The sequence below is a fragment of the Mercenaria mercenaria genome, chromosome 9 (genome assembly GCF_021730395.1).
Source record: "Mercenaria mercenaria strain notata chromosome 9, MADL_Memer_1, whole genome shotgun sequence".
Lineage (NCBI taxonomy): Eukaryota > Metazoa > Mollusca > Bivalvia > Venerida > Veneridae > Mercenaria > Mercenaria mercenaria.
Window position 1 is genome coordinate 20861120 of NC_069369.1, and position 25632 is coordinate 20886751.

The 25632-nt window shown below is 36.0% G+C and overlaps 1 protein-coding gene across 1 annotated transcript; it reads left to right on the forward strand.

Annotated features, from left to right (window-relative positions):
- The first annotated feature begins 3889 nt into the window (after positions 1-3889).
- LOC123546620 (DDRGK domain-containing protein 1-like) lies at positions 3890-25011 on the forward strand. The gene is made up of 8 exons (XM_053550970.1): positions 3890-4007; positions 9134-9277; positions 10106-10236; positions 12221-12322; positions 14055-14177; positions 15457-15495; positions 16061-16117; positions 21574-25011. Exons 1-8 carry the CDS (start codon positions 3911-3913, stop codon positions 21829-21831), a joined length of 951 nt encoding a protein of 316 aa, XP_053406945.1. The 5' UTR covers positions 3890-3910; the 3' UTR covers positions 21832-25011.
- The last annotated feature ends 621 nt before the right edge of the window (positions 25012-25632 follow it).

A 25632-nucleotide genomic window follows, 5' to 3' on the forward strand; every position in this document is an offset into this window, starting at 1 on the left:
GATGCAAGAAGCCATCAACAAGCTTTCAGCTTTGGCTGAGGATTGGTGTGTCTCGATCAATATAGAGAAATCGTCCACCACACTATTCTCCCTGACGTCAAAGCCGAGGGCGGGTAAAATCAAGATGGGAAATACTAGACGAAGCAACATACCAGTGACCTTTTACAAACGGCTAACCTAGAGACCCCACATTAGTCGAACAGAAAGGAAGGCCCGTAGGAAGCTTGCCATGATGCGTAAACTTGCTGGAACAACGTGGGGAGCAAATGAGCACATACTCAAGACAATATATCAGGGAACAGTAAGACCCCATTTAGAGTAAAGCTCAAGAGCCTGTTCCGCTACTGCCAAAACTAACCAACAGGTTCAAAACCAAGCATTGCGAATCATGACAGGTGCTACAAAGTCTACGCCAATCGCCTTCATGGAGAAGCTAACAGGTACACAGCCGTTACAAGACAGGAGACATGCAAAGGTCCTGCTTCAAGCAGAGAAGTTCAGGTCTTTTCCAGACCATCCCATGAAAGCCAAGTTGGATGGCTACACCAAAAATCGGCTCAAACGTAGCAGCTTCGTTCACGAGGCAAAGAAACTCAATCGAGAGTTCAAAACTGAGCTGAACATACCAACGACCCCACTAGACATTATAAACCCTCTAGCGAATGATCTGTCTTCAGTGACTGTGAGACTTGCTATTCCTCATTTTGAAGCAAAAGGATGAAGGTATTCGGAAGAGCCTCACACTGGCTATCATCAATGAAGACTATCCTCCGGAAACATGGACTCATGTCTATACAGATGGATTAGCCACATGCGACATCAAAGATGGAGGAGCAGGAGTTTCCATTCTATACCCATCTGGCAAGAGAGAAACACTACATGCAGCTACAGGAAAAACACTGCAGCAATTACAAGGCGGAGACTGAAGCACTCATGAAGGCCGTCTCAATGATTGAAGACTCGGCAGAAGAAAGCTCCTCAGTCGTCTTTCTCACAGATGCACTGTCTGTCATGGAAGCTCTAATCAACAATAAAGCTCCGCAGCTAGCCAGGAGAATGCAGATCCTGAATATAACCTGCAAAGTAGCACTTCAGTGGATTCCATCCCATTGTGGACTTACAGGCAATGAAGAGGCGGCCCAACTGGCTAAGCTAGGAGCTCAGTCAGAACAACACACAACACCTGTGAGCTACAAGGAGAAAGTAACCATCATCAAGGCACTAACGAGACCAAGGATAATGGAAGATGCTTTTCATCTCCTTGATCGATCTGAACAAGTGATGCTGGTCAGGCTTCGCTCAGGGCAAAACAAGCTCACTGCTCACATGTACAAGAAATACAGACTGGCACCATCACCAGCCTGTCCATGTGGTGAGGAAGATCAGACTATGGAGCATATACTCCAGAAATGTAAAAGGCATGACCAGGATACATCAATCCACCAGAAACTGTATGAAGGCATTGAGGATCTGCGACAAACCACAAATTTCATCGAGGCTTCTGATCTGACAGTGTAGTCACGTACAAAGAAGAAGAGGGTCTTGCTTCAATGTCTAAGGCAACTTTTGAGTGCCTTGGTGATGATGATACGGAAGTTTATTTAAGGATTTTCTCGTTGTTTCTTGACACAGTCTTATTAGCAGAACGACATATAGAATAACAGAAAGCTTTAAATGCTATGCATAATTACTGTAGATTATGGGGGTTGCAAGTTAATGAGGATAAAACCAAAGTGGTTGTGTTTAGTAAATCTAAATTGAAACGCATTTGTTTATCTTTTCAAAACCATACTAAATATAAATATATTTTCTTTATAAGCGCAAAAGGATTTTGAAAAATATTCTTTATTATTCCTTCTCTTGAGAAGGAATATTATAGTTCAATAAGTCACACTTGACTGAGCTACTGATACCGAAAGCTGTTTTCATTACAAGCTGGCCAATAAAACTCGGTGACATTAGAAATAACCTCTGACGTTAGATTATTCTTTTCTAATTGAGGCGACTCTGACTGAACGCGTTCCGTGGATAACATATTACTAAACCCGAGTATGTTATTTCCTCCATTCTTGAGGAACATAACATTCATTCAGTCGACCAGATAGACATATATCAGCAAATTTAAATGTAAACGACTAAATATTATCGTTACCTTGAAACGCATAGTTAATATATGAAAACAAACCCCACTGCGACCCTCTAATTATGCGCAACAAATTCACGCATCGAATCGTAAATGATTAAACGGGTCAATGTCTTATTGCCGTATTTACTCTACTGAAAGTGGTAACAGATTTAATTTGTTGTTGGATTTAACAATTTATGTTAAATAACTAGCGTAAATACTTACTTGAAATTTTTTGGCAGTATAAAACAGACATTGCAACCAAAATTTTACAAGATGATCATTTTATAATTATATAGATATGCCCTAGAAGGAACTTTTGCTATGCTTTAACTTGTTTTAAACTTTATGATTTGATCTTGCCTGTCACTTGAGATTTACGTGCATATAGAATCGGGCGAAATCAACACACATATACGTTTTTCTTTTCAAAACCTTACTAGATATAAATATTTTTCCTTGAAAATTGGCATACAAACGTAGAATTATATTCTTAATAAAAGCTTTAAAGGATTTTAAAAAAATATTCATTTCTTTAAATTTTATTATTTGATTTCGTGAAATCTAATTTGATTTCGCTATCCAGTATTACCGCATCTAATGATATGTAGTACTATTCTATCTATCTATCTATCTATCTACGTTTACTGCCTCACGCCTCTTGCGAGTATTATGGGTAGGGTGCACGCCGGGTGTTAGTGAAAATAAAAGTAAAACTGGAAGAAGACTTCCAGGCATAGTAAGACTATAAGACATAGCATGGCTGTTAAAATGTACAAAACAGTAGTAGAATAAAAGAAGGTTAAAAACAACTGCTATATTTAATACTGGAACAGGGCCACTGCCTGCTTGAAGGATTCAAGATCAGGCTGAGTCGCTATGTGCGGTGGTAATCTGTTCCACAGGACTGTGGTGTGGGGGAAGAAGGAGACTTTAAAGAAGTCCCAGTTGACGTGATTTTGGCGGAGACTGAGGACATCTGTCTGGTTAACCTGGTTGTGACTTCTAAGTAAGTTGGGAGGGGGATGGCTACAAGATGGTGATAAATCTTGTAAAACATGACCAGTTTGGAGTCTAGACGTCTCTTCTCAAGTGTGCTCCAGTCTAAGGTGTTCTGTAGGTCCGTTACGCTTGTGTATCGTGAATAATCATTTTCGACCCATCTGACTGAATGTCGCTGGACAATTTCCAGCTTGTGTATGTTAACCTGTGTGTGTGTGAGGGGGGGGGGGGGGCATACAGATGATGCATATTCTAATTGTGGTCTGACCAGTGTTTTGTATGAAAGTGCGCTGACCTTTTCGTGTTTTGTTTTGATGTTGCGTTTAAGGAAACCTAGTGTTCTGTTTGCATTTGTTGTTTTTCGGTTGATATGTGTGTTCCAGTTGAGGTCGTTGCTGATATCGACACCAAGGTATTTTGCATCCTTAACTGGGGATAATGCTTGACCATGTAGCTTATAAGGAAACTGGATGGGCTTTCTGCTACGTGTGATATGGAGAACCTGGTACTTGCTGGGGTTTAATTCCATGCCCCACATTTTTTCCCAAGTTTTTAAGTTTAGTTTATTTCTGGATGTGCAGTATGCTGCATTGTTGTTTTGTACACTGAGCATTGTCTTAACACTGATTCAATATGTGTATCAATGTTGTCATCACATGCATATTATATGCCCCGATCACAATGTGAATTGAAATAACTTTAGCTCAGCCGGCAACCGTGTAAATAGCCTATAAGTTAAAATTATAACAAGTAGTTATTACGCTTCACTGTCACATCGGCAAAATGGCCCCGATTGATCCTGCGACAGCTTATTTGGTGTCGGCAGCTGTTATCGTAGTTTTATTAGTTGCTATTTCAATCTTCTGTGGAGATAAAAGCAGTAAGTTTACCTGACACTATTTACAGAGATTAAAACCATCACAGTTATTTAGTAAACAGATCAGAGAGTCAGTAGGATGGAGTTCCCTCGTATCGCGGTATCTAACTGTCGGAACATAAATAACATATCAATAAATTCTGATCTTTAGTTTGTTTTCTGCATTAAAACTTTAAACCAAATGTCTTTTATTACTTGCAAATCATCTTTCTTTCTCAGCCAGCGGAGAATGTGTAAAAAACACAATAAAATGACAGCCATATCCCAGACTCGCCAGTTTCGACGCACATAACAAGCAACATGGTCGCGCTTTTTCATTCAGTATCATACGTGACTCTATTAGATGTTGCTTATGCACTAACCTTTTATGCATTGAATCATACCAATAACATCTTATTCTAAACAACTGACTGCCAGAAATCAAAAGGTAAACAACAACTAGTGTGGTCGGCCATACTTTTTTCTAACACATCTATTTCGACGCATCTTACATGATACTTGTTACGAAGCTTTTGATTGGCTTAAATATTTGTGCAACCACTGTAAGTAATGTGCTACACCATAACTGTCATGGATGCTGCAATAAAACTTGACATAAAAGCAGATGCAAGTAGATAATCAATATTAAGGTCAAATGATATAAATAAATCTGAAAACATTTTAACATTCATGCAGATAAGGGGCTAAAACATAAATAATCACTCTGCTTTTTTAATACACACTGTCTGATGTTTTTTCTTTCATTTTTCTGGACTGCAGTGTTTACAGAGGAATTTGGCACATTTTGTTTTTTACAAAACTTTAGATGAACCCAGTGTTCGCAGCCTACTTGACAAGAGAAAAAAAACGAAGTGTGTAGTAATGATCGCACTGATATATAATGCGTACACCTTCCAAAACAGTGCATAAAATAGTGCGACTACATATGTCACATGGCAGTGATGTGACCTTGATAGCACCAAAGTCGGCTGCAGACGTACAACAAAATTTCCAGTAACTTTTTTAATCTAAGCTTCCACAGAGACATTTTTAAAATGGATGAAAATCTGCATTAGTAGAAACATTAAAAATCATGTATAGGGTAAATGAAAGTTGATAAATATCTTCAAATCCTGAACTTTCCAACTTTTTTATCGGTAAAAGTAACCATGATGTTTTCTGTCATTACACCGAGTAATTACGTCATTGGAAACCCCAGGTTAATCGAGAACGAGGTCAAAACAAAAATGGCGTCGAAATAGGTGTGCGTAAAATTACGTGGTGCGACGATACTTGACGTAGTTCTCAAATATCGCGGTATTTGATTTTGATAGCTGCGGGACACGCCTACTTACGTCACCATGTAACCGCAATAATTTCATTCATAAAAACAATGCATCAGACGAACTTTCTGAAGCTGTCCAGGTTGTGGATTTATTTTAATTCTTAGATTTCGTCAGTTTGAAAGTGTTCTATGAGTTACATAGTAAGGTTTTAGTTAGAGCTGCGGATGCTGTAAGCTAACTTTGTATAAATATGTTATCATATATTGATACGGGCCATCAAAATGAAACTATCGGCAGACTTTGAGAATCCGCAAATAATTTTAACTATAGAATCAGGCGGATATTTTACACTTCTATTCATTAAATCAAAGCCCGAACGGGCTGTAATAGCTCGATCGAGCTATATAGCCCGATCGGGAAGTGTGACCAGCCTGATAAAAGCGTTTTTGGGCGGGAAGGGGTGATGAGCAGATAAGTCATATCTTTGTTACTATTGCTTATATCTTACTGTTAGTTCAAATAAACATGGTTTAGCATACAAACAAGGAAGTGGCTATTCCTACGGTCCCGTAAGAATAGCCTCACAGGCTATTCCTACGGCTCTCCCGTAAGAGTAGTGAAATAGCCCGCAGGTGGCTATTCCTACGGCTCTAAAGACAGTTTTGTATGTCCATCTTGAACTGCATTGTACGGAATTAATTTAAATGGTATATTTTCGAACAAATTGTTTACCTTTTAGTATCACATCGAGAGATAACTTTGCATGTCAATTTTCAAGAAAAAATAGTTATATATAAGGTGGTTTTGAAACGAAAAACGTATACGGGTGTTGATTTCGCCAGATTCTACTGTATACGCAGAAATTTTAAATGACAGGCAAAATCAAGATATGAAATTTAAAGTGATGATTTTTAAAGAATCATTTTAAGCTTTTATTCACGAAAAACGTTTGAGGGTGTTTATTTGGACAGAATTTATATGCGAAGAAATCTCAAGTAAAAGGCAAAATCAAGACATAAAATCTAAAGTGTTGAATACTTTTTAAAATCCTTTTAAGCTTTTATTAAGTATATATTTCTACGTGTGCATGCCAATTTTCAAGAAAAAAATACTTATACTAAGTATTAATTAGAAACGAAAAGTATATATGGGTGTTGATTTTGCCAGATGGTCATCGACATGCAAAATCACGTCATAAAGATTACAGGGAGCACTTTGGTAAAAATTATTATCATTTCATTTCAAACCACAGTTTGTGGTTCCCATATCTTGCCATCCAAATTAATTGCCTTATTTTTTCAGTTCACTTAGAGATAATCGTCTTTAAGATATGTAAGTGCTATTTTACATTGTTTTAAAGAAAAGGAAGTAATATTCAAATCACTGAACTTAGCGCAAATATCGGTTAAAAACCAATAATTACCGGTATGTTGTTAGTACCAGGTAGATAAATGGTTTATAGCGGTGGAAGAACAATTCATCAGATAATAGTTTGTACTGTCTTTCAAGGAATTTGTTTAATTTTTCAAAGTTTCTTTTTAAGAGTTTTACTTCAGTTTAGACCACAATTACTGCCTGTGCTTGTGAACATGTAGAAAATATTATAAGTCTTCTTATAAAACAATGCATTAGATAAGGGGTTTCACATTCTGAGTACATTTACATGTTTTTATTGAAAAGGGGGAAATCTGGGTGAATTCGCCAATTTCACAATAGATACTTATTTGGCAGATGTGAAATAAGTACATGCACTTGTTAAAGGACGTGGCTTAAAGAAGCTGCATAAAAATTTGATCTTTTCAAGGAAAAATAAGTTTTCTAATACCACTTGCATTTGGCCTCCATTACATGTTCATTATCATTAAGTCACTGTTAAATTTTGATTGGAAGGTAGGTGCATTTTCTTTCGGGTGGTGATCAAATATTCATGCATTAAGGCTTTCATTGCCGGACAGCTACATATTGTGTGTGAAAATGCTTAACATAACATTGACAGGAAAATGTGTCATTTGATGATTTTCCAGTCTTTCTGGTACTAGAGGAAGAATCCAGGCGCTTGTCAGGCACGTAGGAAGCATTTTTAGAGTGGGGAGCTAGGGCGGCGTACATTTTGAAAGTCAGCCGACCTATAACAAACCCAGTTCCATAAAATGTTAAACAACGTTTTTTTTGTGTGTTTTTTTTTTTTTAAAAAAGTGGTTGTTAAAACCTCAAAAACAACTACAAAACTGCAGGACACAGCTAAAATTGACTCGTCAAAAGATTGTTAAGAGAATTAGCTTAATTGGTCATATTATTGGGAGGGGGCGCCCTGGGTGTGAAACTGAAAAGTAAACAATTTGTTCGAAAATATACCAGTTGAATTAATTCAGTACAATGCAATACAAGGTGGACAGACAAACTGTCTTTAGAGCCGTAGGAATAGCCACCTGCGGGCTATTTCACTATTCTTCCTGGAGAGCCGTAGGAATAGCCTGTGAAGCTATTCTTACGGGACCGTAGGAATAGCCACTTCCTACAAACAAAAGTATGTGCAAGGTCAAGGTCACAATGATGTTATACTTGGAATTATTTGCATGTTAAATGTTTTCGAAAGCTTCGTTTATAGACATATCTTTGGTACTTTAAAAGATAATGACTTGAAATTAAAAATATTTCTTTATATTCATCAATCTGCATGTGTGGTTACAAACCCCATAACTCTAATTGTATTTTTGACAGAATTATGCCTCTTTTGTACTTAAAGTTTTTTGCAATCTTCGCTTTCTGGATATAACTTTAATGCAATATAAGATAAAGACTTGAAACTTAAAATGTATCTTTATCATCATCATCTGCATATATATGTGGTAACAATCCCCATAACTCTGATTTGTATTTTTGATAAAATTATGCCCCTTTCATACTTAAACTTTTTAACAAACTTCGTTTTCTGGACATAACTTTGGTACTATATAAGATAATGACTTGAAACTCTAAATATATCTTTACAATCATCATCTGCATGTTTGGTAACAATCCAAATAACTCTTGTATATCTTCCTTTTAAAGCAGAGGTCTCTTATTGAAACATATAATCATTTTACTGTCAAAATGCCGAATAGTGGAGCGCGCTGTCTTACGGACAGCTCTTGTTAAAATATTTTTTCACTGAAAGGCAAAATGCCCCCACTGTTTCATATATTTACATGAAACTTAATGCTTGATCAGTTTCTAGTTTCCAAAATTATGGGAACATTCTAGTTATTGCAGTTTTTCTCATGCACTTATAAAGTTTACATACTAAAAGAAGCGAACAAAGCATAAAGCTATTGGTTAGTATACATGTAGATATACATGTATGTACAGGTGCAGCATGTATAATAAATTGAATGCTGGCTTGTAAGCTGTACGGCCTGTCCACATGCGCATCAATTGACCAACATTAAATGCATACACAGTGCTGTAGTTTATGGTAGGAAAGATAATACCTTTTAATATACAAATAAAAGTCTATGTTAACATGCAGATAGAGAATTAACATTTGCACAAAATATTTTAAAAGGCTAACACTTATGTAAGATGGTTCAAAAGAAACATAAACATAAAGAGCATAGCAGTACTATAATGCAATAAAGAACTTACAATGTACAAACAGAACAAACGTCAATATGCAACATTGTTCATGCATAATAGGAAGTAAACTCTTCTATGTACATTGAATTTTCAGTACACAACTGAATCGTTCTTTTTTTTAAAACAAATTTCGAGTTAAATACTCATCAAACTTTGTCCATTTTTGCTCCATACCACCTTATTTTTCCTAACTTCGTAATTTTTCGAAATAATTTGGAAGTTAGGAACAGCATTTATTACTTTTTATAGAAAAAAAGAAAGATGAACAAAGGGCAGGACAGGCAGCTGCAGCAGGTGCAAGACCTAGAGCTAGAGAAGCTCCGCCTGGAGGAAGAGCAGTTAGGAGACGTGGTAACCGTGGAACCAGGATGCAAATCAGAGATGAAGATTCAGGTATAACTTGTAAAGACATGTACAGTAAAGCAAACTAGGATATATGGAGACCTTGGTTATAAAGAACACGTTTTCATTCTCTAGTTTTGCTTTTCCTCATTCTGTATTAAAATCAGCATATGACATATACATGGTCTAATAAATACTGGCTCCACTTTTGTTTGACGAAAGTGTCAGTGATACTTCTGTGGTGGTGCTAATAAATTTATGCAAAATGTAAACAAAGGAAGAGGGCAAGAATTTTATCTATTTAAAAGGTAGGTGACCAATCTGGCTTAGAGTTAATAACTTCATAAACACAATAAAATAGCTGCCTCCATGGTTTGCCATTTTATGAACTTCAAAGTCAGTGCTAAATCTTTTCAGTAGTTAGTGTTTAACCCAAGAAAAACAAACCAGTAATAACAGAAAAAACAAATAGTGTATCTACTGTAGACTGTGTAACGAAAATAAAAACTTTTCTTGTTGCATGCATTGGTCTCAACAGACAGTAGTTTTACAGAAGAAACTTCTTGGTAGAAACATATAATGATCACTTAGTAGATGTAATACAAATGTACACTGTACAGTGAAATGATGTTGCTTTCCCTGAGATTTATACTGTGACAATCACTTGTCCTTCACTTACTGGGTTTAAGCCCTGCATGGGAACTATCCAGTCCACTTACAGATGGTAGGTGGTTCTACACAGGTGCCCACTCTTTCCTGAAATGATGTCCAGTGGGGCACCAGGTGTCTTAGTTCACTAGCAAAAGCTGGAAAGTTGCCATATAACCTAAATCGTGTAGGTGTGGAAAAGTAAACACCAAATATATTATTACATTACAGATGAAGAATATGTGCCAGGTCCTGAGGAAGATGAAGATATGTTTGATGACTTTGGAGAGTCAGAGAAAACTATGGGAGCCAAAAAATTGAGAAAATTACAAGATAAAGCAGAGAAGAGAAGGCAAAGGGAGGTAATAAAACTGTGAAATAAATATTTTTATCCTGTCACTTGCAGTATTTTCGACCCGATATCAGGGTGCCATATATCTTTCTTGATATACCGTCAGTTGATCATGTGACCAGTGATATACGGTCAGTTGATCATGTGACCTTATGATCGATATTGTTGTCATAAGAAATTTTGCAACGAAACCATCATCATTGTGCTGGAAATGTCCGAACTAAGAAAATGAGTGGTAAAATAATGAGTTTTTATTCAAAAACGAAGAAGTTATTGCGATTTTGCCGGTAATCATGTCATTATATATGTGACTTCATTACGAATATCATTAAAGCAGTTGTCGCACACTTATTTTTGTAAAATAAATTGCCAAATATCGGAAAATGAAGTAATGACAAGATAAATAGAATAATAGGTTAGTGCCTAAGATGTAGAAAGTTTATCTGGCTCGGCTCCGAACGTTATAAGGTTCGCCTTCGGCTCACCCGATAACCTCCTCCACCTCGCCAGATAAACTTCCTCATCTACAGCACTAACCTATTATTCTCTATATATCAGTGTACAGAAAAGGCATTTAATTTGGCCTTAGTAAGTCCTACAAGTCCACTACCTGTGTCTCACCATAGGGAATTTATGGTTTCCCCGCCGTCAGTCTACCTGTCAGTTTGTCAGTCACACAATGTTGGATCCTGCAATAACTTTGAAAATACAAGATATTTTTTCCATGAAATTAGTTATAGATAGACTTCAGTGTTGCACATTTGTTTCTGCTGTAGTGGCAACAAATGTGGTGGCTATCATATGTGTCCAGTGATAGGACAAAAATTTGGCAAAGTGGGATCATTTTGCAACTTTAAAAAAAATGACAATTTGTTTTTCATGAAACATTATACATGGATACGTGTAGATGGCATTATTGAAGATGTTCAAGAGATATTTTCATAGAACTTTGTACATGTATAGATATTGAGACTATGAACATCATTTCAATTTCTCCATTTGTCTGTCCTTCTGTCTATCCATCCGTTAGTCACAAAAGATCCTGCGTTAGCTTAAAAAGTACAGGAGACTTTTTTCTTGAAACCTGGTGTACAGATGGTGGGTTATATGGAGAGTAATGCACATCCTTCTGTTAACTGTCAGTATATAAAGATATGTGGTTCCTGTGGCAGCAGGTATGACAAATGCCCCTACTGGATTATTGATTGGCCATAATCTTGTTAATCTTACTTTTTCATGAGCAGCACCCTTGATAAGTTATCCCATACAGGAGTAAAATGCTGATATTTTGTTTTTGCTTGCTTCCCCACCTTGAGATTTCAGTTAAAAGTCATTACTTGTTTTGCTTTAATTAAAATACTTGCTTTTAACAAAAGAAATAGAAGTAAAACACATATGTATGAATATGTACTATTGAGTCACATTTTCAGTAACAAGGGATTTCCTTAATTTATGAGACAATTTTTTAACCATTTATATTTTGCGCCATTAAAAAACTTAAATGTGATGAGTAGTTTTAAGAATTCTCAGTAAGTTTTAGTTTAAAGTACATTTGATAGAGCATTCGTATGATGCTGTCAGAGTTTGATATTGTCGGTAGCAGAAAATCACTATACTTGTAAAAGTTTGAGAAAGTTTTCATCAGTCAAATAAATTTCTCAGATTTTTCAATGAAATTACAAAACAAATCTCCATTACCACTGCATGAAACCTGTAAAATGGTATGTAACTTTTATCTGGATGTTTCAAAATATAGAAAAAAAAATGATGAAAAATCCAGCTAAAGTTTATTGTATTGAACAGTTATTCCACTGTTAAAGTAATAATTGTAGTAACATTACATTCTGTTCAGTATTAGTCTCAGACATACATGTATCTTGAAGCTGGCATTTATATATTGTTTACAGTGTCATCAAAGTGATGAATGTTTAAATACTGGCAAATATTATAATCTTAGTTTATTCATCGTGTGAAGTTGTAATTAACTTTTTCAGATTGAATTACAAGAACGAGAAGAGCGTAAAGAAAGAGAGAAGAAATTAGAAGCTCAGAGAAAGAAAGAAGAAGAAAGAGAAAAGGCTGAAGAAGAAGCAAGGGTAAATTATTTTTCAGTCATTGAGTTGATTAGTCAGTTTGGCAAGAACATCAGTAGAACTTGGTCAAGTGCTTTTGTACATGTAGGTAGGGTCCAGTTCTGCAGAAACTTTGATAGAAGTTTGCCACAGGTAACCTGACCTGTCAAATAATATAATTGATTTAAGTGAAATTCTAAAATCATTCACCCCTGAAATTAGTGAAATGAAAGCTTCCATTCTTTTTAGAGGAGAGAGAATAATTTCATAATGTTAGCTGTTTCTGTGCTGCTTTATGATTGCTAATCTCTTAATACGAAATGGATGTCCTGTTTATGATTTTTCCGCCAAACCCAAGGTTAAATTTTGACGTCATCTTCATTGTGCCTCTGATGTTGTTAGATGTTGATGTAATTTCCTTTGTCATGTTTATTTTGTATCTGGAGGAAAGTTAGTGTAGCTGAAACATTTGTATTTTGAGTGACTTGTTACATTTTATAGTTTTGACTTCTTTAATACCTATATATTCTAACATAAAGTGAACAGATTTGATAAGCATTTTTTGGCTGGGAAGGCATTGCTAGAAATGTACTTCTGTACATCTGAGCAAGTCTAACTTATCCCTGCTTAGATGCTGCATTTATAATTTATTGTACATTATTAGCAGATTTTAATTCCATACTGAATCATTCATTCATTGAAAAAATGTTATAAAACAAGGAGCTCAATCTTTGAATCATAGGTGAAGTACAGAAATTGAATATGTATAGTGCGTGGTGTGTGTGTGGGGGGGTACTTTTAATACCATATACAGTCAAGTACAAAGTTTATTTTGAATTATTTGCCCCTCACCGATGTATGTTCGAGCCTCACTTAGGGTGTTGAACTCGTGAGGAAGCCATCCAGCTGGCTTACAGAAGGCCGGGGATTAACCAGGTGCCCACCCATGATCGGCATGGAATCTTGGGTCATCCTCCACCATCGAAACTGGAAAGTCGCCATACGGCCTTAATTGTGTTGGTGCAACATTAAAGCCAACCAAACAAACAAAGTTTATGGAAACTGTGAATATACTCTTGAGTAGGAGAGAGATTTATTTGTTGATTTTTAAAGTGTTTTTTTTTTACCTTTTGGTTTACTCTTGTAATATTTTTATTTTACAAAATAAATCACAGTGCTGTAGTTCATAATGAAGTGCAATAATAGGTTAAACTTGACATAGAAGGTAACAAGAAAGATAGCAGGTGTCCTCAGAACACATTATTGTTTAGATCAATAAGTCCAGGCTTCATAAGCTGTCACTTAAAATGATATTGCATCAAGTATGTTACAGTTTCTTACTTTGATATAAGTAGTAACAGCAGTTGGAAGTCATTGCCTTTAGTTAATGAGTACCCTGACTACTGGTATTTTTCCATAGTGTATGCACATTTTACAATTTCTGTTCTTCCCTATCCGATAATTTACTACCAAAATAGCCGTTCTTGTGAAGTCAATAGTATTCTTTGGGGTCTAATTAGTTGCATTGATCAATAAAATCAAATCTCAATGAACAAATGAGATTCCCATCATTTTATCTTTAAAAGTACAAATTTATATCCCTGGTCCACAAAATAACTGTTTTTGCCCAAACGATGCCCATGGTAAGTGATTCACAGTAACTTGTCCAAAATGATATTTATAAGACATACTCCAGATTCAGTGGCATTTAGAATAAACTTGATGAATAAGAGAAAAACTTTATACTTTTATTTAGGCTGAAGAAGAAAGGATTCTGAAGGAAGAACAAGAGAAACGTGAACATGAAGAGTATCTGAAGATGAAGGAAATGTTCTCAGTTGAAGAAGAAGGTGAAAGTGAACAAGCTGGTGACCTTAGTGTATGTATGGGTTAAAACTAACAAAACCTCATAAAACACTGAACTGTTCATTAGGCAGCTTTCCATCAAACTTTACAGGAGTTGTTAGTGCCAAGCTTAGATCTGCATGTCATTGGCATTTTTGGTGCAGTGATTTTCAGTGGCATTATAGCCACTGATTTTCTGTATCTTGAAGTTTTTACACTGCTTCTTATACATTTTTTTGTTTTATTTCATCAGACCTCATGAATTATTATTTATATTGTTGGAATGGTTCAGTGATTGTCTCTGAGTTATGATCCTTACTTTGTGGTATTTTACAATGTCTGTGTGTAAAGTGGTGGGAGACATACGTATGTGAAAAACAATCTCTAGTTTTTAGCTGGGCTATATGAAGTATATGGAGAGCTATCCTACTCAACCCGGCATTGGCGCCCTTCCGCGGCGCCCTTCTGCATCCCCACCTTGGTTAAAGTATTTTTACACTTTCTCTTTTTTCTCCTTATCTCTGTATTTACTTGATGGATTTGTTTCAAACTTAAAATTGTTATTCCTCATCAAGACATACAAGAGCCATAATTCTTGCATCAGTATTTGTTGAATTATGTCCCCTTTTTACTTAGAATTTCAGGTTAAAGTTTTTGTGCACTTTCACTCTTGAGTTATTACTAAATGGATTTGATTCAAGCTTAAAATAGTTGTTCCACCTTATCACCAACATTATATGGAACAAGGTGCATAACTCTGGCACCAATTTTTCATGAATTATGCCCCTTTTACTTAGAATTTAAGGTTAATTTTGATGCATTTTCACTGTATCTTAGTAATTACTAAATGGATTTGATTCAAATTTGAAGTAGTTGGTCCACATCATCACCTACATCATATGACACAAGGCACTCTTGCACCAATATTTTATGAATTATGCCCCCTTTTTGCTTAGAATTATACTTATTTAGTGTTTTGATATACTTTTATCTTTATCTCTCTTGTAACTAAATATTTTTAACACAGACTCAAGCTATTGTGCAATATTTTCATCCGCCATTGGAGTCATTTAACACCTCGGTGACAGCTCCAGCTTCCACAGATGTACCCAGTTTCACTATCCAGCATTGAAATAGTCAAGCGCGCTGTCTCCTGTGACAGCTCTTGTTTATGGTTTAGTACATGGTTCAAATTAAATTTGAGTGTAGATTTAAGTTATGGACATTTATTTGTTTGGCATTGCAAAATTAAGCTCTTTGGAAACACAGTCATATGCTTTCTTGAATTTACAGTAGGTTTTGTATATTTTCAGTCACAGTCCTTGCTTCAGGAATTCATTAATTATATCAAGGTGAGTTTGTCTATATCAAGTGATATTATCTTGAACTGTTGGAAATTTTGGTTCTGGATACCAAGTTAACAAATGTCTTATACTCGATCACAGAATGAATGCCACAGAATAAACATGATTTATTAAGAATAAAGTGCATTCCCTTTCTTAAAACATTCCATGTTGTCCTCTGAAACAGAAACAAGTATGGAAGTTCTTTTTAGCTTACCTGAGCTTTTAGAATGAATTGATGCCTTTCTTCTGTCTGTCCATAATTAAAGAACATCTTTAAAACCACCAAGCTGAATTTGATTTGCAAAAAGACATGGCTGAAAGGGAGCTTTTAAAGAAGTATGTCCCTTTTATACTGAGAAAATTTGGTATGCACTTCCAGTCCATCTCTGTTATTTCTAAGTATGTTTGACTTAAACTGTTATCACACATCATCATCCACATCAGGGGTATTAGTCACTCCAGTGATAGCATTAGTTTCCTCAGTTACTCTTGAGTGCTCTGTCTACTCGTGCAGCTCTTGTTTTCTTTGTATTATAAAGTGATTGTAAAAAAGCCATTTTACTATTTTCAGGAAATGAAGGTTGTCATGCTGGAAGATCTGGCAGCTCATTTTAAAATTAAAACACAGGTTCGTAAAGTTATGCTTTGATAGTGTACAAGGGTGCCACAAGCCTTGAAAAGTCGTGGAAATTTGATTTTTTTCCAAGGTCATTGAACTGTTAGAGAATTTTGAAAATGGTGTATGAACTTCAATTAAAGAAGGACCAAGTTTGAAACTTGAGGTTTATGATCTTAAAAATACATTTTGCTTGTACTGGTTGCAATTATTCTGCAAGTACTTCTTACAACACGTCATTAATTCTGTACACCAATTAAATAACTAGACATTTAAATAAAAGTTACCAATAAGAAAATTATTAACCCCCCCCTGCCAAAGGCGAAGGGGATATTAGAAATGCTCCCCGTCCGTCTGTCCGTCCACAACGATCTTTGTCCGGAGCATAACTCCAAAAGTACTGGAGGGATTTTCTTCAAACTTCATACACTGATAGAACACATTGGGAGGAAGTGCATTGTGCAAGAACAATAACTCTACCTTGCCTATTTTTTGAGTTATTCCCCTTTATCATATTTTCTTAAAAAAATTTGTCCGGAGCATAACTCCAAAAGTGCTGGAGGGATTTTCTTCAAACTTCATACACTGATAGAACACATTGGGAGGAAGTGCATTGTGCAAGAACAATAACTCTACCCTGCCTATTTTTTGAGTTATTCCCCTTTATCATATTTTCTTTAAAAATTTTGTCCTGAGCATAACTTCAAAAGTACTGGAGGGATTTTCTTCAAACTTCATACACTGATAGAACACATTGGGAGGAAATGCAGTGTGCAAGAACAATAACTCTACCTTGCTTACTTTTTGAGTTATTCCCCTTTATCATATTTTCTTAAAAAAATTTGTCCGCAGCATATCTTTTTCAGGCATGGAGGGATTTTGATATATCTTGGCACAAATGTTCACCACCACGAGGTGGAGTGTCATGCGCAAGAACCAGGTCCCTAGTTCTAAGGTCAAGGTCACACTTAGGGGTCAAAGGATACAAGAATGAAAACCTTGTCCGGAGCACTTCTTCATGCATAGAGGGATTTTGATATAACTTGGCACAAATGTTCACCACCACAAGACAGAGTGTCATGCGCAAGATCCAGGTCCCTAGGTCTAAGCTCAAGGTCACACTTAGAGGCCAAAGGTCAGATACAAGAATGACTTTGTCCGAAGCATTTCTTCTTCATGCATGGAGGGATTTTGATGTAACTTGGCACAATTATACACCATCATGAGACAAAGTGTCATGCACAGTTCCCTTCTTTAGAATTACTTCCCTTTGTTGTTACTTTAAATAGCTTTTATTGTAACTTTTTCATTACTAGAAGTAGGGAAAAATCGAGACCACTTTTCAGTAGTACAACATGCATGCTACATCCAGTTTTGAGGTGTATTTTGACCAACCTCTACCTAGTAAAGATTTTTGTGTGGACTTCCAATTTTTTTTTTTTTTTTTTTTTTTTTTAAAGATTAACTTCCATTAGTTGTTACTATAAATAACTTATGTTGTAACATTTTTATAATTGACCACAGGGAAAAAACAAGACCACTTTTCTGTGGCACAACCTGGATGTTACTTTCCAATTTTAGGTGTATTTTAAGACATCTCTACCTGGTAAGGAGTTTTTTTGTGGACTTAGAAAAACAAAAGACTTAAAATGATTACTAAACAACCACAAAATTAAAATTCCATTTGCAAATACAGCTGCTAGAGTAAAGAAATTTGCTGTGATGGGCATATATTGTGACATTCTGGCACTCTTGTTCCCTGTTAGCTTTCCATTCCTTCTTTTTACAGTAGCCAATTCAGGGTCAGATGCTTACTTTTTTTCTAACAATCCTGGCGGGATTCCTCCTTACAAATTCAGCTGTCCCTCCCTGATTTCAGGAATCCCTCCCATTTTCAGTGATTTTATCGATTGTAATCACTATTTAAAAAGATTCAATAAACACATATAACCAAAGCAAATACATCTTTCTTTCTGGTTCCGTAACGCCATCGATAAATTTCCACATGACTTTTTGACAGGTAAACAAATAATCTCGAAAATATAGGACAACCGAAAGCGAGGCTACATGGTAAAACCCCGTACCCGGACCGTACCGTACATGTTAGACTGGTACCCGCTGTCTCTTCTGTGATTTCACACTATATATTTTATAGGACGCGGAACCAGTCTACGTACATGTATGTATTCGAGAGTAAACATCCGGACTATGGTTAGAACAGATGTCGACTTCGAAAATCGTTTCAAAGCAAGGTTTTTCTGTCATTTTGGTATTTTTGATAAGTTTTTTAGCTATATTGAACTGAAAACTTACTGTCCCGACGGGACAGCCAGCTTCCAAGTTCAGAAGGCCCTCCGCTAAAATAGGTGTCCTCGGGAACGCGGGACTGCGTTAAGATCGAACCCTGTGGGCCATATAGAAAAACATCATACAGCTATACTGTTCATGAAAATTAATAAAATTTAGCAGTAAACCACCTCACCACGGAATAATTCTTTCTTCCACATCTTTAAAACTCCTGAACGGTTTTTCAAAGCTTCTCCCAAAATGAATACTTTCAGACACTAACTTGCCATGAACTTTAGCCTTCAATTATAATATGCCCGGCGGGGGGATTGGCCATGTCTAACATGGCTCTTGTCTTATATTTCTTTTAGGCTGTTTCTTAAACAAACAAATATTTTAGTGGAAAAAAAAGGAATTATAAATAAAGGATTAATCAGGCTCAACATGGAGAGCACAGATCTAAGGATAGCAGGGCTATGTGTTTGATCCTTTGGTGAGGCATATGTTCTATGTGAAGATTTGATAGAAGACACTGTGTCTAAAATTATTCATCTTTCACCTGTTATTCATTATGAGAAGTTGGCAGTTAGTTAGGAGGCCAACAAAATAAGGTTATACTGGTCATATGTCTGTGAAAATCATGAATTGTTAGTAGAAATGGAGTTAGGCTAGGGAATTTTTCTTTGTCCTTGTTGCCAGGCAATCCTAGTATTGTGTATTGTAGATCAACTATTCATTATTTCATTAAAGTATATTGTTGTTAATTTAAGACACTTTATTTCACAGTTGCTAACTTCTAATATTACATCCACTGAAAACACGCGCGCAAGTTTTCAGATTTATATAGGGCCGATGTTGTTATATTTTGACCATTGTCTGAATAAACAGTACTTCATTTAATTTTTAGAACTGCTCTTCTTTGTTTCTCTTCTGTAGCAGTGGTTGTATTCAGGCATATTCCCCTTAGAAAATTTCTTTCAAATCATTCAGTTTTCCTATCGAATTGACTACATCAGAACTTTCTATACCATTTGCCCCAAATTCTGATCTATTTTTAGCTCACCTGTCACAAAGTGACAAGATGAGCTTTTGTGATCGCGCGGTGTCAGTCGTCCGTGCGTCCGTCCGTAAACTTTTGCTTGTGACCACTCTACAGGTCACATTTTTCATGGGATCTATATAAAAGTTGGTCAAAATGTTCAGCTTGATGATAACTAGGTCAAGTTCGAAACTGGATCACTTGCCTTCAAAAACTAGGTCAGTAGGTCTAAAAATAGAAAAACCTTGTGACCTCTCTAGAGGCCATATATTTCAGGAGATCTTCATGAAAATTGGTCAGAATGTTCACCTTGATGATATCTAGGTCAAGTTTGAAACTGGGTCACGTGCCTTCAAAAACTAGGTCAGTAGGTCTAAAAATAGAAAAACCTTGTGATCTCTCTAGAGGCCATATATTTCACAAGATCTTCATTAAAATTGGTCAGAACGTTCACCTTGATGATATCTAGGTCAAGTTCAAAACTGGGTTACGTGCCATCAAAAACTAGGTCAGTAGGTCAAAAAACAGAAAAACCTTGTGACCTCTCTAAAGGCCATATTTTTCATGGGATCTGTATGAAAGTTGGTCTGAATGTTCATCTTGATGATATCTATGTCAAATTCGAAACTGGGTCAAGTGCGGTCAAAAACTACAAAAACTAGGTCAATAGGTCTAAAAATAGAAAAACCTTGTGATCTCTCTAGAGGCCATATATTTCACAAGATCTTCATTAAAACTGGTCAGAATGTTCACCTTGATGATATCTAGGTCAAGTTCGAAAGTGGGTCACGTGCCGTCAAAAACTAGGTCAGTAGGTCAAATAATAGAAAAACCTTGTGACCTCTCTAAAGGCCATATTTTTCATGGGATCTGTATGAAAGTTGGTCTGAGTGTTCATCTTGATGATATCTAGGTCAAGTTCGAAACAGGGTCATTTGCGGTCAAAACTAGGTCAATAGGTCTAAAAATAGAAAAACCTTGTGACCTCTCTAGAGGCCATACCTGTGAATGGATCTCCATAAAAATTGGTCAGAATGTTCATTTTGATGATATCTAGGTCAAGTTGGAAAGTGGGTCACGTGCCTTCAAAAATTAGGTCAGTAGGTCAAATAATGAAAAAACCTTGTGACCTCTCTAGAGGCCATATTTTTCATGGGATCTATATGAAAGTTGGTCTGAATGTTTATCTTGATGATATATAGGTCAAGTTCGAAACTGGGTCAACTGCGATCAAAAACTAGGTCAGTAGGTCTTGAAATAGGAAAACCTTGTGACCTCTCTAGAGGCCATACCCTTGAATGGATCTTCATGAAAATTGGTCAGAATGTTCACCTTGATGATATCTAGGTGAAACTTGAAACTGGGTCACGTGCCATAAAAAACTAGGTCAGTAGGTCAAATAATAAAAAAACCTTGTGACCTCTCTAGAGGCCATAATTTTCATGGGATCTGTATGAAAGTTGATCTGAATGTTCATCTTGATGATATCTAGGTCAAGTTTGAAACTGGGTCACATGCGGTCAAAAACTAGGCCAGTAGGTATAAAAATAGAAAAACCTTGTGACCTCTCTAGAGGCCATATTTTTCATGAGATCTTCATGAAAATTAGTGAGATTGTTCACCTTAATGATATCTAATTAAAGTTCGAAACAGGGTCACGCACCTTCGAAAACTAGGTCAATAGGTCAAATAATAGAAAAACCTTGTGACATCTCTAGAGACCATATTTTTCAATGGATCTTCATGAAAATTGGTCAGAATTTTCATCTTGATAATATCTAGGTCAAGTTCAAAACTGGGTCACATGAGCTTAAAAACTAGGTCACTATGTCAAATAATAGAAAAAACGACGTCATACTTAAAACTGGGTCATGTGGGAAGAGGTGAGCGATTCAGGACCATCATGGTCCTCTTGTTCCTTAAGATAACAAGTGCAGTTGCAGCTCCTCTTAGTGAAAAAAATTACCTGCCGCTCATCAATTGACCTTAACTTGTTCCTTAATGATGATACTTTGTGTAATAATCTGAATTTGGAATAGGTCTATAATAAACCCTGAGAAAAATAAGTATTTTTTTCTGATCTAGATGTACCATTTCTTTACAGGATTTAAGATGTATTTTAATGATGTATTCTATTTTCCAGGACTGTATAAGCAGAATACAAGAGTTACAAGCAGATGGCAGACTCACGGGAGTGGTTGATGACCGTGGGAAATTTATTTATATAACAGTGGAGGAACTTGAATCTGTTGCAAAGTTTATACGACAACACGGACGTGTTTCTATAGCGGAACTGGCCGAGTCCAGTAACAGACTAATAAATCTGAATCCAGATAATGCAGATATACATAAAAAACTTATTGTTGGTGACCATGAAACAGAAATTATCGAAGTGTCGTAGGATATGAGATATAGTGGAGGTTTAATGCAGAGAATTAAAAATTGAAAAGTTCATAGGAGGCACGTTAGAATGGCATTGAATTAAAAGTGGTGTGTCCTATCAATGGACTGATTCGAATAAGAACTTTTTATCCTGATTGAGCAGTTGAGTTTTATTACATGTACTTGCATGCATGTTAGATGTAATAGTATCTATCATTACTGTGACAATCGGCTAAAATTTATAAATAGTTTAATTGAATAATGGATAACAGAACAGTTTGCAAACTTATGATTTTACAATTCATTGATCATGGTGTGCAAGTGCTTTTAAGACTATATCAAGAAAATCATACATATTTGAAACCATCTGAACCTCTCTTTGATCGCTAAATATTGTGAAATGTCACTAAATCTGTGCAGCAATAATCAGTTTTATAAATTTTGCGTAGATTTTCGTAAGTATATGAATCACAGATTAAGAAAAATATGTCTGCAGGACAGCGTATTCCATAGATAAATCTTTCAACATGTGTCCAGTAATTGGTCTTTCTTTGTGATTTTGACTTCATTCTCAAAGTTACACCAGTGTGTGTAGTTAAGAATACCTACTGTTATTGTCCTCCATTTGGTCTACGGATCGCGGGGTCGTGAGTTCGATCCTCGGGCAGGGCATATGTTCTCCGTGACTATTTGATAAACGACATTGTGTCTGAAATCATTAGTCCTCCACCTCTGATAGGTGTGGGGAAGTTGGCAGTTACTTGCGGAGAACAGGTTTGTACTGGTACAGAATCCAGGAAGTATATACCTACATTATATAGTTGTTGTGTGTTTTAATTTTGGAAAGTTAAGTGGGGCAGGTACCCATAAAATATATTTGAAGGAAAGGAATGCTAAAATTCTATTAAGCTATTCGTCATCATAGTTGTTCTATTTTATACTTGAAAATAAAAACAACAACACTGTTAGGGATACAGATGCAAACTGAAGTCTACAATTGTTTTTATTATGTTCCTTTTTCGGAGAAGAAGGGGTAAATTGTTGGCTCACATGAATTTTATTCTTGGTGAGCTATAAGTATAGGTTGATGGTCTGACGTCCATTGTCCTACATCAACATTTTCACTTAAACATTTTCTCTGAAACAACTAGTCCGAATTACAAAAAACATAGTCTGTAGCGTCCTGGTTTAGACAAATAGTTTCACTTGGCCCCTTTTTGGCCATCATGACTAAAAATAGAAAGAAAAAAAAACAACTTCTTCTCATGAACCACTTGGTTGAGCTTTGCTAAACTTTGTATATAGCATTCGTTTATGGTCCTCTTTGGAATTTGTTCTTAACCAGTGGATCTTCTTGGCCCTTATTAGGGATCGCCAGAGCGAAAAATACAAGAATATTTAATCAACTTTTTCTCATGAGCAATTTAAAGGATCTTAATCAAACATGGTCTGTAGCATCCTTGTATATTCTTCTCTCAAGTTTTCTTTTCAAATGTTTCCACTTGGTCCTTTAAGGCCCCCTGAGAGCTATAGATAGAAAAACATACGATTGATGACTCATGATGCGCTTCATGAATTTTCACCAAACTTGTCAGTAGCGTCATTGTTTCAGCCACTGTGTTTATATTGTTCTGCTTGCACCCTTTTTAGGACAACCAGACTCAGAGCTAAAAGTAGAAACGCTTTTATACAACTTCATCTAATAATAAATCCTCACCAAACTTGTCCCAAAACATTTTTCATATGACTGTATTTTGTTTGGATGGCTTGGCTTTTTAGGGACTACCAGAAGAGAACTTTCCATGAACTGCTTAAAATGTCTTCCCTAAACTTTGTTTGTAGTATCCTTAAATGTACCTGTCAGTTTAAGTGTTTCCACTTGACTGAAGGTAAGGGCCGCCAGAGCTGAAATAGAATATTTTAAAAAATACATCTTGTCATAAACTTTATTTGTAGCACCCTTGGTTGGACATCCCTCAAATGTTCTCTCTAAAGGTTTCAAATTTTGTGGCCATCTGGGCAAAAAAATAGAAAAAGCTTTATATTAGTTTAAATGAACTGCATAATGGATATTCATCAAACTTGAACAGAAGTAACACCAAAAGGTTAAAGTCCTTTTCAGGTGACTCTGGCACATTGGGCCAATCGTTTTGCTCATTGTCAGCCAATATGTCTGTTGGTTGGTAGACACATTGGTTTCTGATAGAGAACTAGAGGACATTGGTCAGACTTCAAAGGATGATTGCCTGTGATCAGTAGGTGACTCCTATTGATTTTGGGATGAGTAGGTTACAGGTAACCGTTACAGGTCAAGGTCGGAGTGACCTAGAGACTGAAAACAGTTTCCTATCTCAACTGGAGATTGCATTGGCATGCGGAAGTCAAACTTTGTAGGATGATTGCCTGTGGTCACAAGATGTCCCCTATTGTCAGTCTGTCAAATGTCAAGGTCACAGTGACATTGACACAGAAAAAAGTTTCTGATCGATTTGGCCCTGGACTGTCAAACTAAAGAACATATATACCAGTGGTCATAAGATGATCCTTATTGTTTTGTAGGTTAAAGGGCAAGATCACAGTCGCCTTGGGACTCAAATGTTTCTGATGGTGGTTGCTTAAGAAACTTCATAGCATGCTAATTTATGGCCAATAGATAAACCCAATTTGTTGAAGGATTATCAGGTCAAATGTCAAGGTTGCCATATATTACACACCCAGTTACCGCTGACAGGCCATCATGAGGGACATATACTAAGTATATTTTGCAAACAGGTCTTGTTTGAATAAAATTGAAAGAAATGAAAGAAAATATAATTACTATTTAAGTGTTAGTTGATATATTACTTATTGTCTCAAGAAGAGGAACACTTGTGTTTGACATTTCACACTTGACTGAGCAAGTAATGAATACAAGGGTACTGTCAAAGGCATCCTATTAACATAGGGCGCCGCTATCTTGGACTCGTGCATTTTCATTACAAATAGCCTCCATGCTAATGTGTGTTCTTAAAGTAATTCTGTTGTGAAATGAAACAAAAAGTTGAAAGGAAAATAGTGATATGGTTTTGATACTGTGCTGTCTGCTTTCATTTGTCAGGCGTGCACTTTAAATCATTTTGGTGAAGGGTTATCTCTTGTTATCAAAACTGTTACATGAATTATGTAGAAAAAAAAATCAAAATATAATCTTTTACTGATATTATGATTTTGTCAATTTGCACTGGCTATACCAGTCTATAATGTTCTCATAAGATAGAGTTAGTGTTGTAAGTTTTATTGTTTCTCTTGAAATTTTTATTGAGTGGAAGCCATTAAAACAAGAACTGTCTGTTGACAGCACCTTGACTATTCAAAGAATTGATGGAAGTATGGGGTCAAAATATTACCAGAGATTTTCAGGTTAAAGAAAAATAATAGATAAGACAAACAATGCACCTGTATTTGTGGATTTGGATAAGTGTTGCACCATATGGCAGTGTGTAACCATGATGGTAAGCAAGTGTTCAAAGTTTCAAAGCCATATATCAAACAGTTCAGACAAAATATGGAATGGTATGCAAAACTTCTATGTCAAAAAGGGCCATAACTAAGCTAAGTCCTTGTCCTAGTTATGTAGTCTTGCCTTCATATGTGACTATGATGGTAAACAAGTGGTCAAAGTTTCAAAGCCATATGACGAACAGGTTAGGCAATATATGGACTGGCATGAAAAATTTAAATGATTTCAAAGTCCAAAAAGGGCAGTAATTGAGCCATAGTTGACAGAGTTATGTTCTCTTGCCTACAGATGGAAATCATGATGATAAACAAGTTTTCAAAG

What these genes read in the sequence shown, in the direction of transcription:
- LOC123546620 (XM_053550970.1), top strand. Translation starts at nt 3,911, where the DNA reads ATGGCCCCGATTGATCCTGCGACAGCTTATTTGGTGTCGGCAGCTGTT. An exon ending in AATCAGAGATGAAGATTCAG is followed by an intron (nt 9,278 to 10,105) that starts GTATAACTTGTA and finishes ATTACATTACAG; the next exon opens with ATGAAGAATATGTGCCAGGT. An exon ending in ATTTTAAAATTAAAACACAG is followed by an intron (nt 16,118 to 21,573) that starts GTTCGTAAAGTT and finishes TCTATTTTCCAG; the next exon opens with GACTGTATAAGCAGAATACA.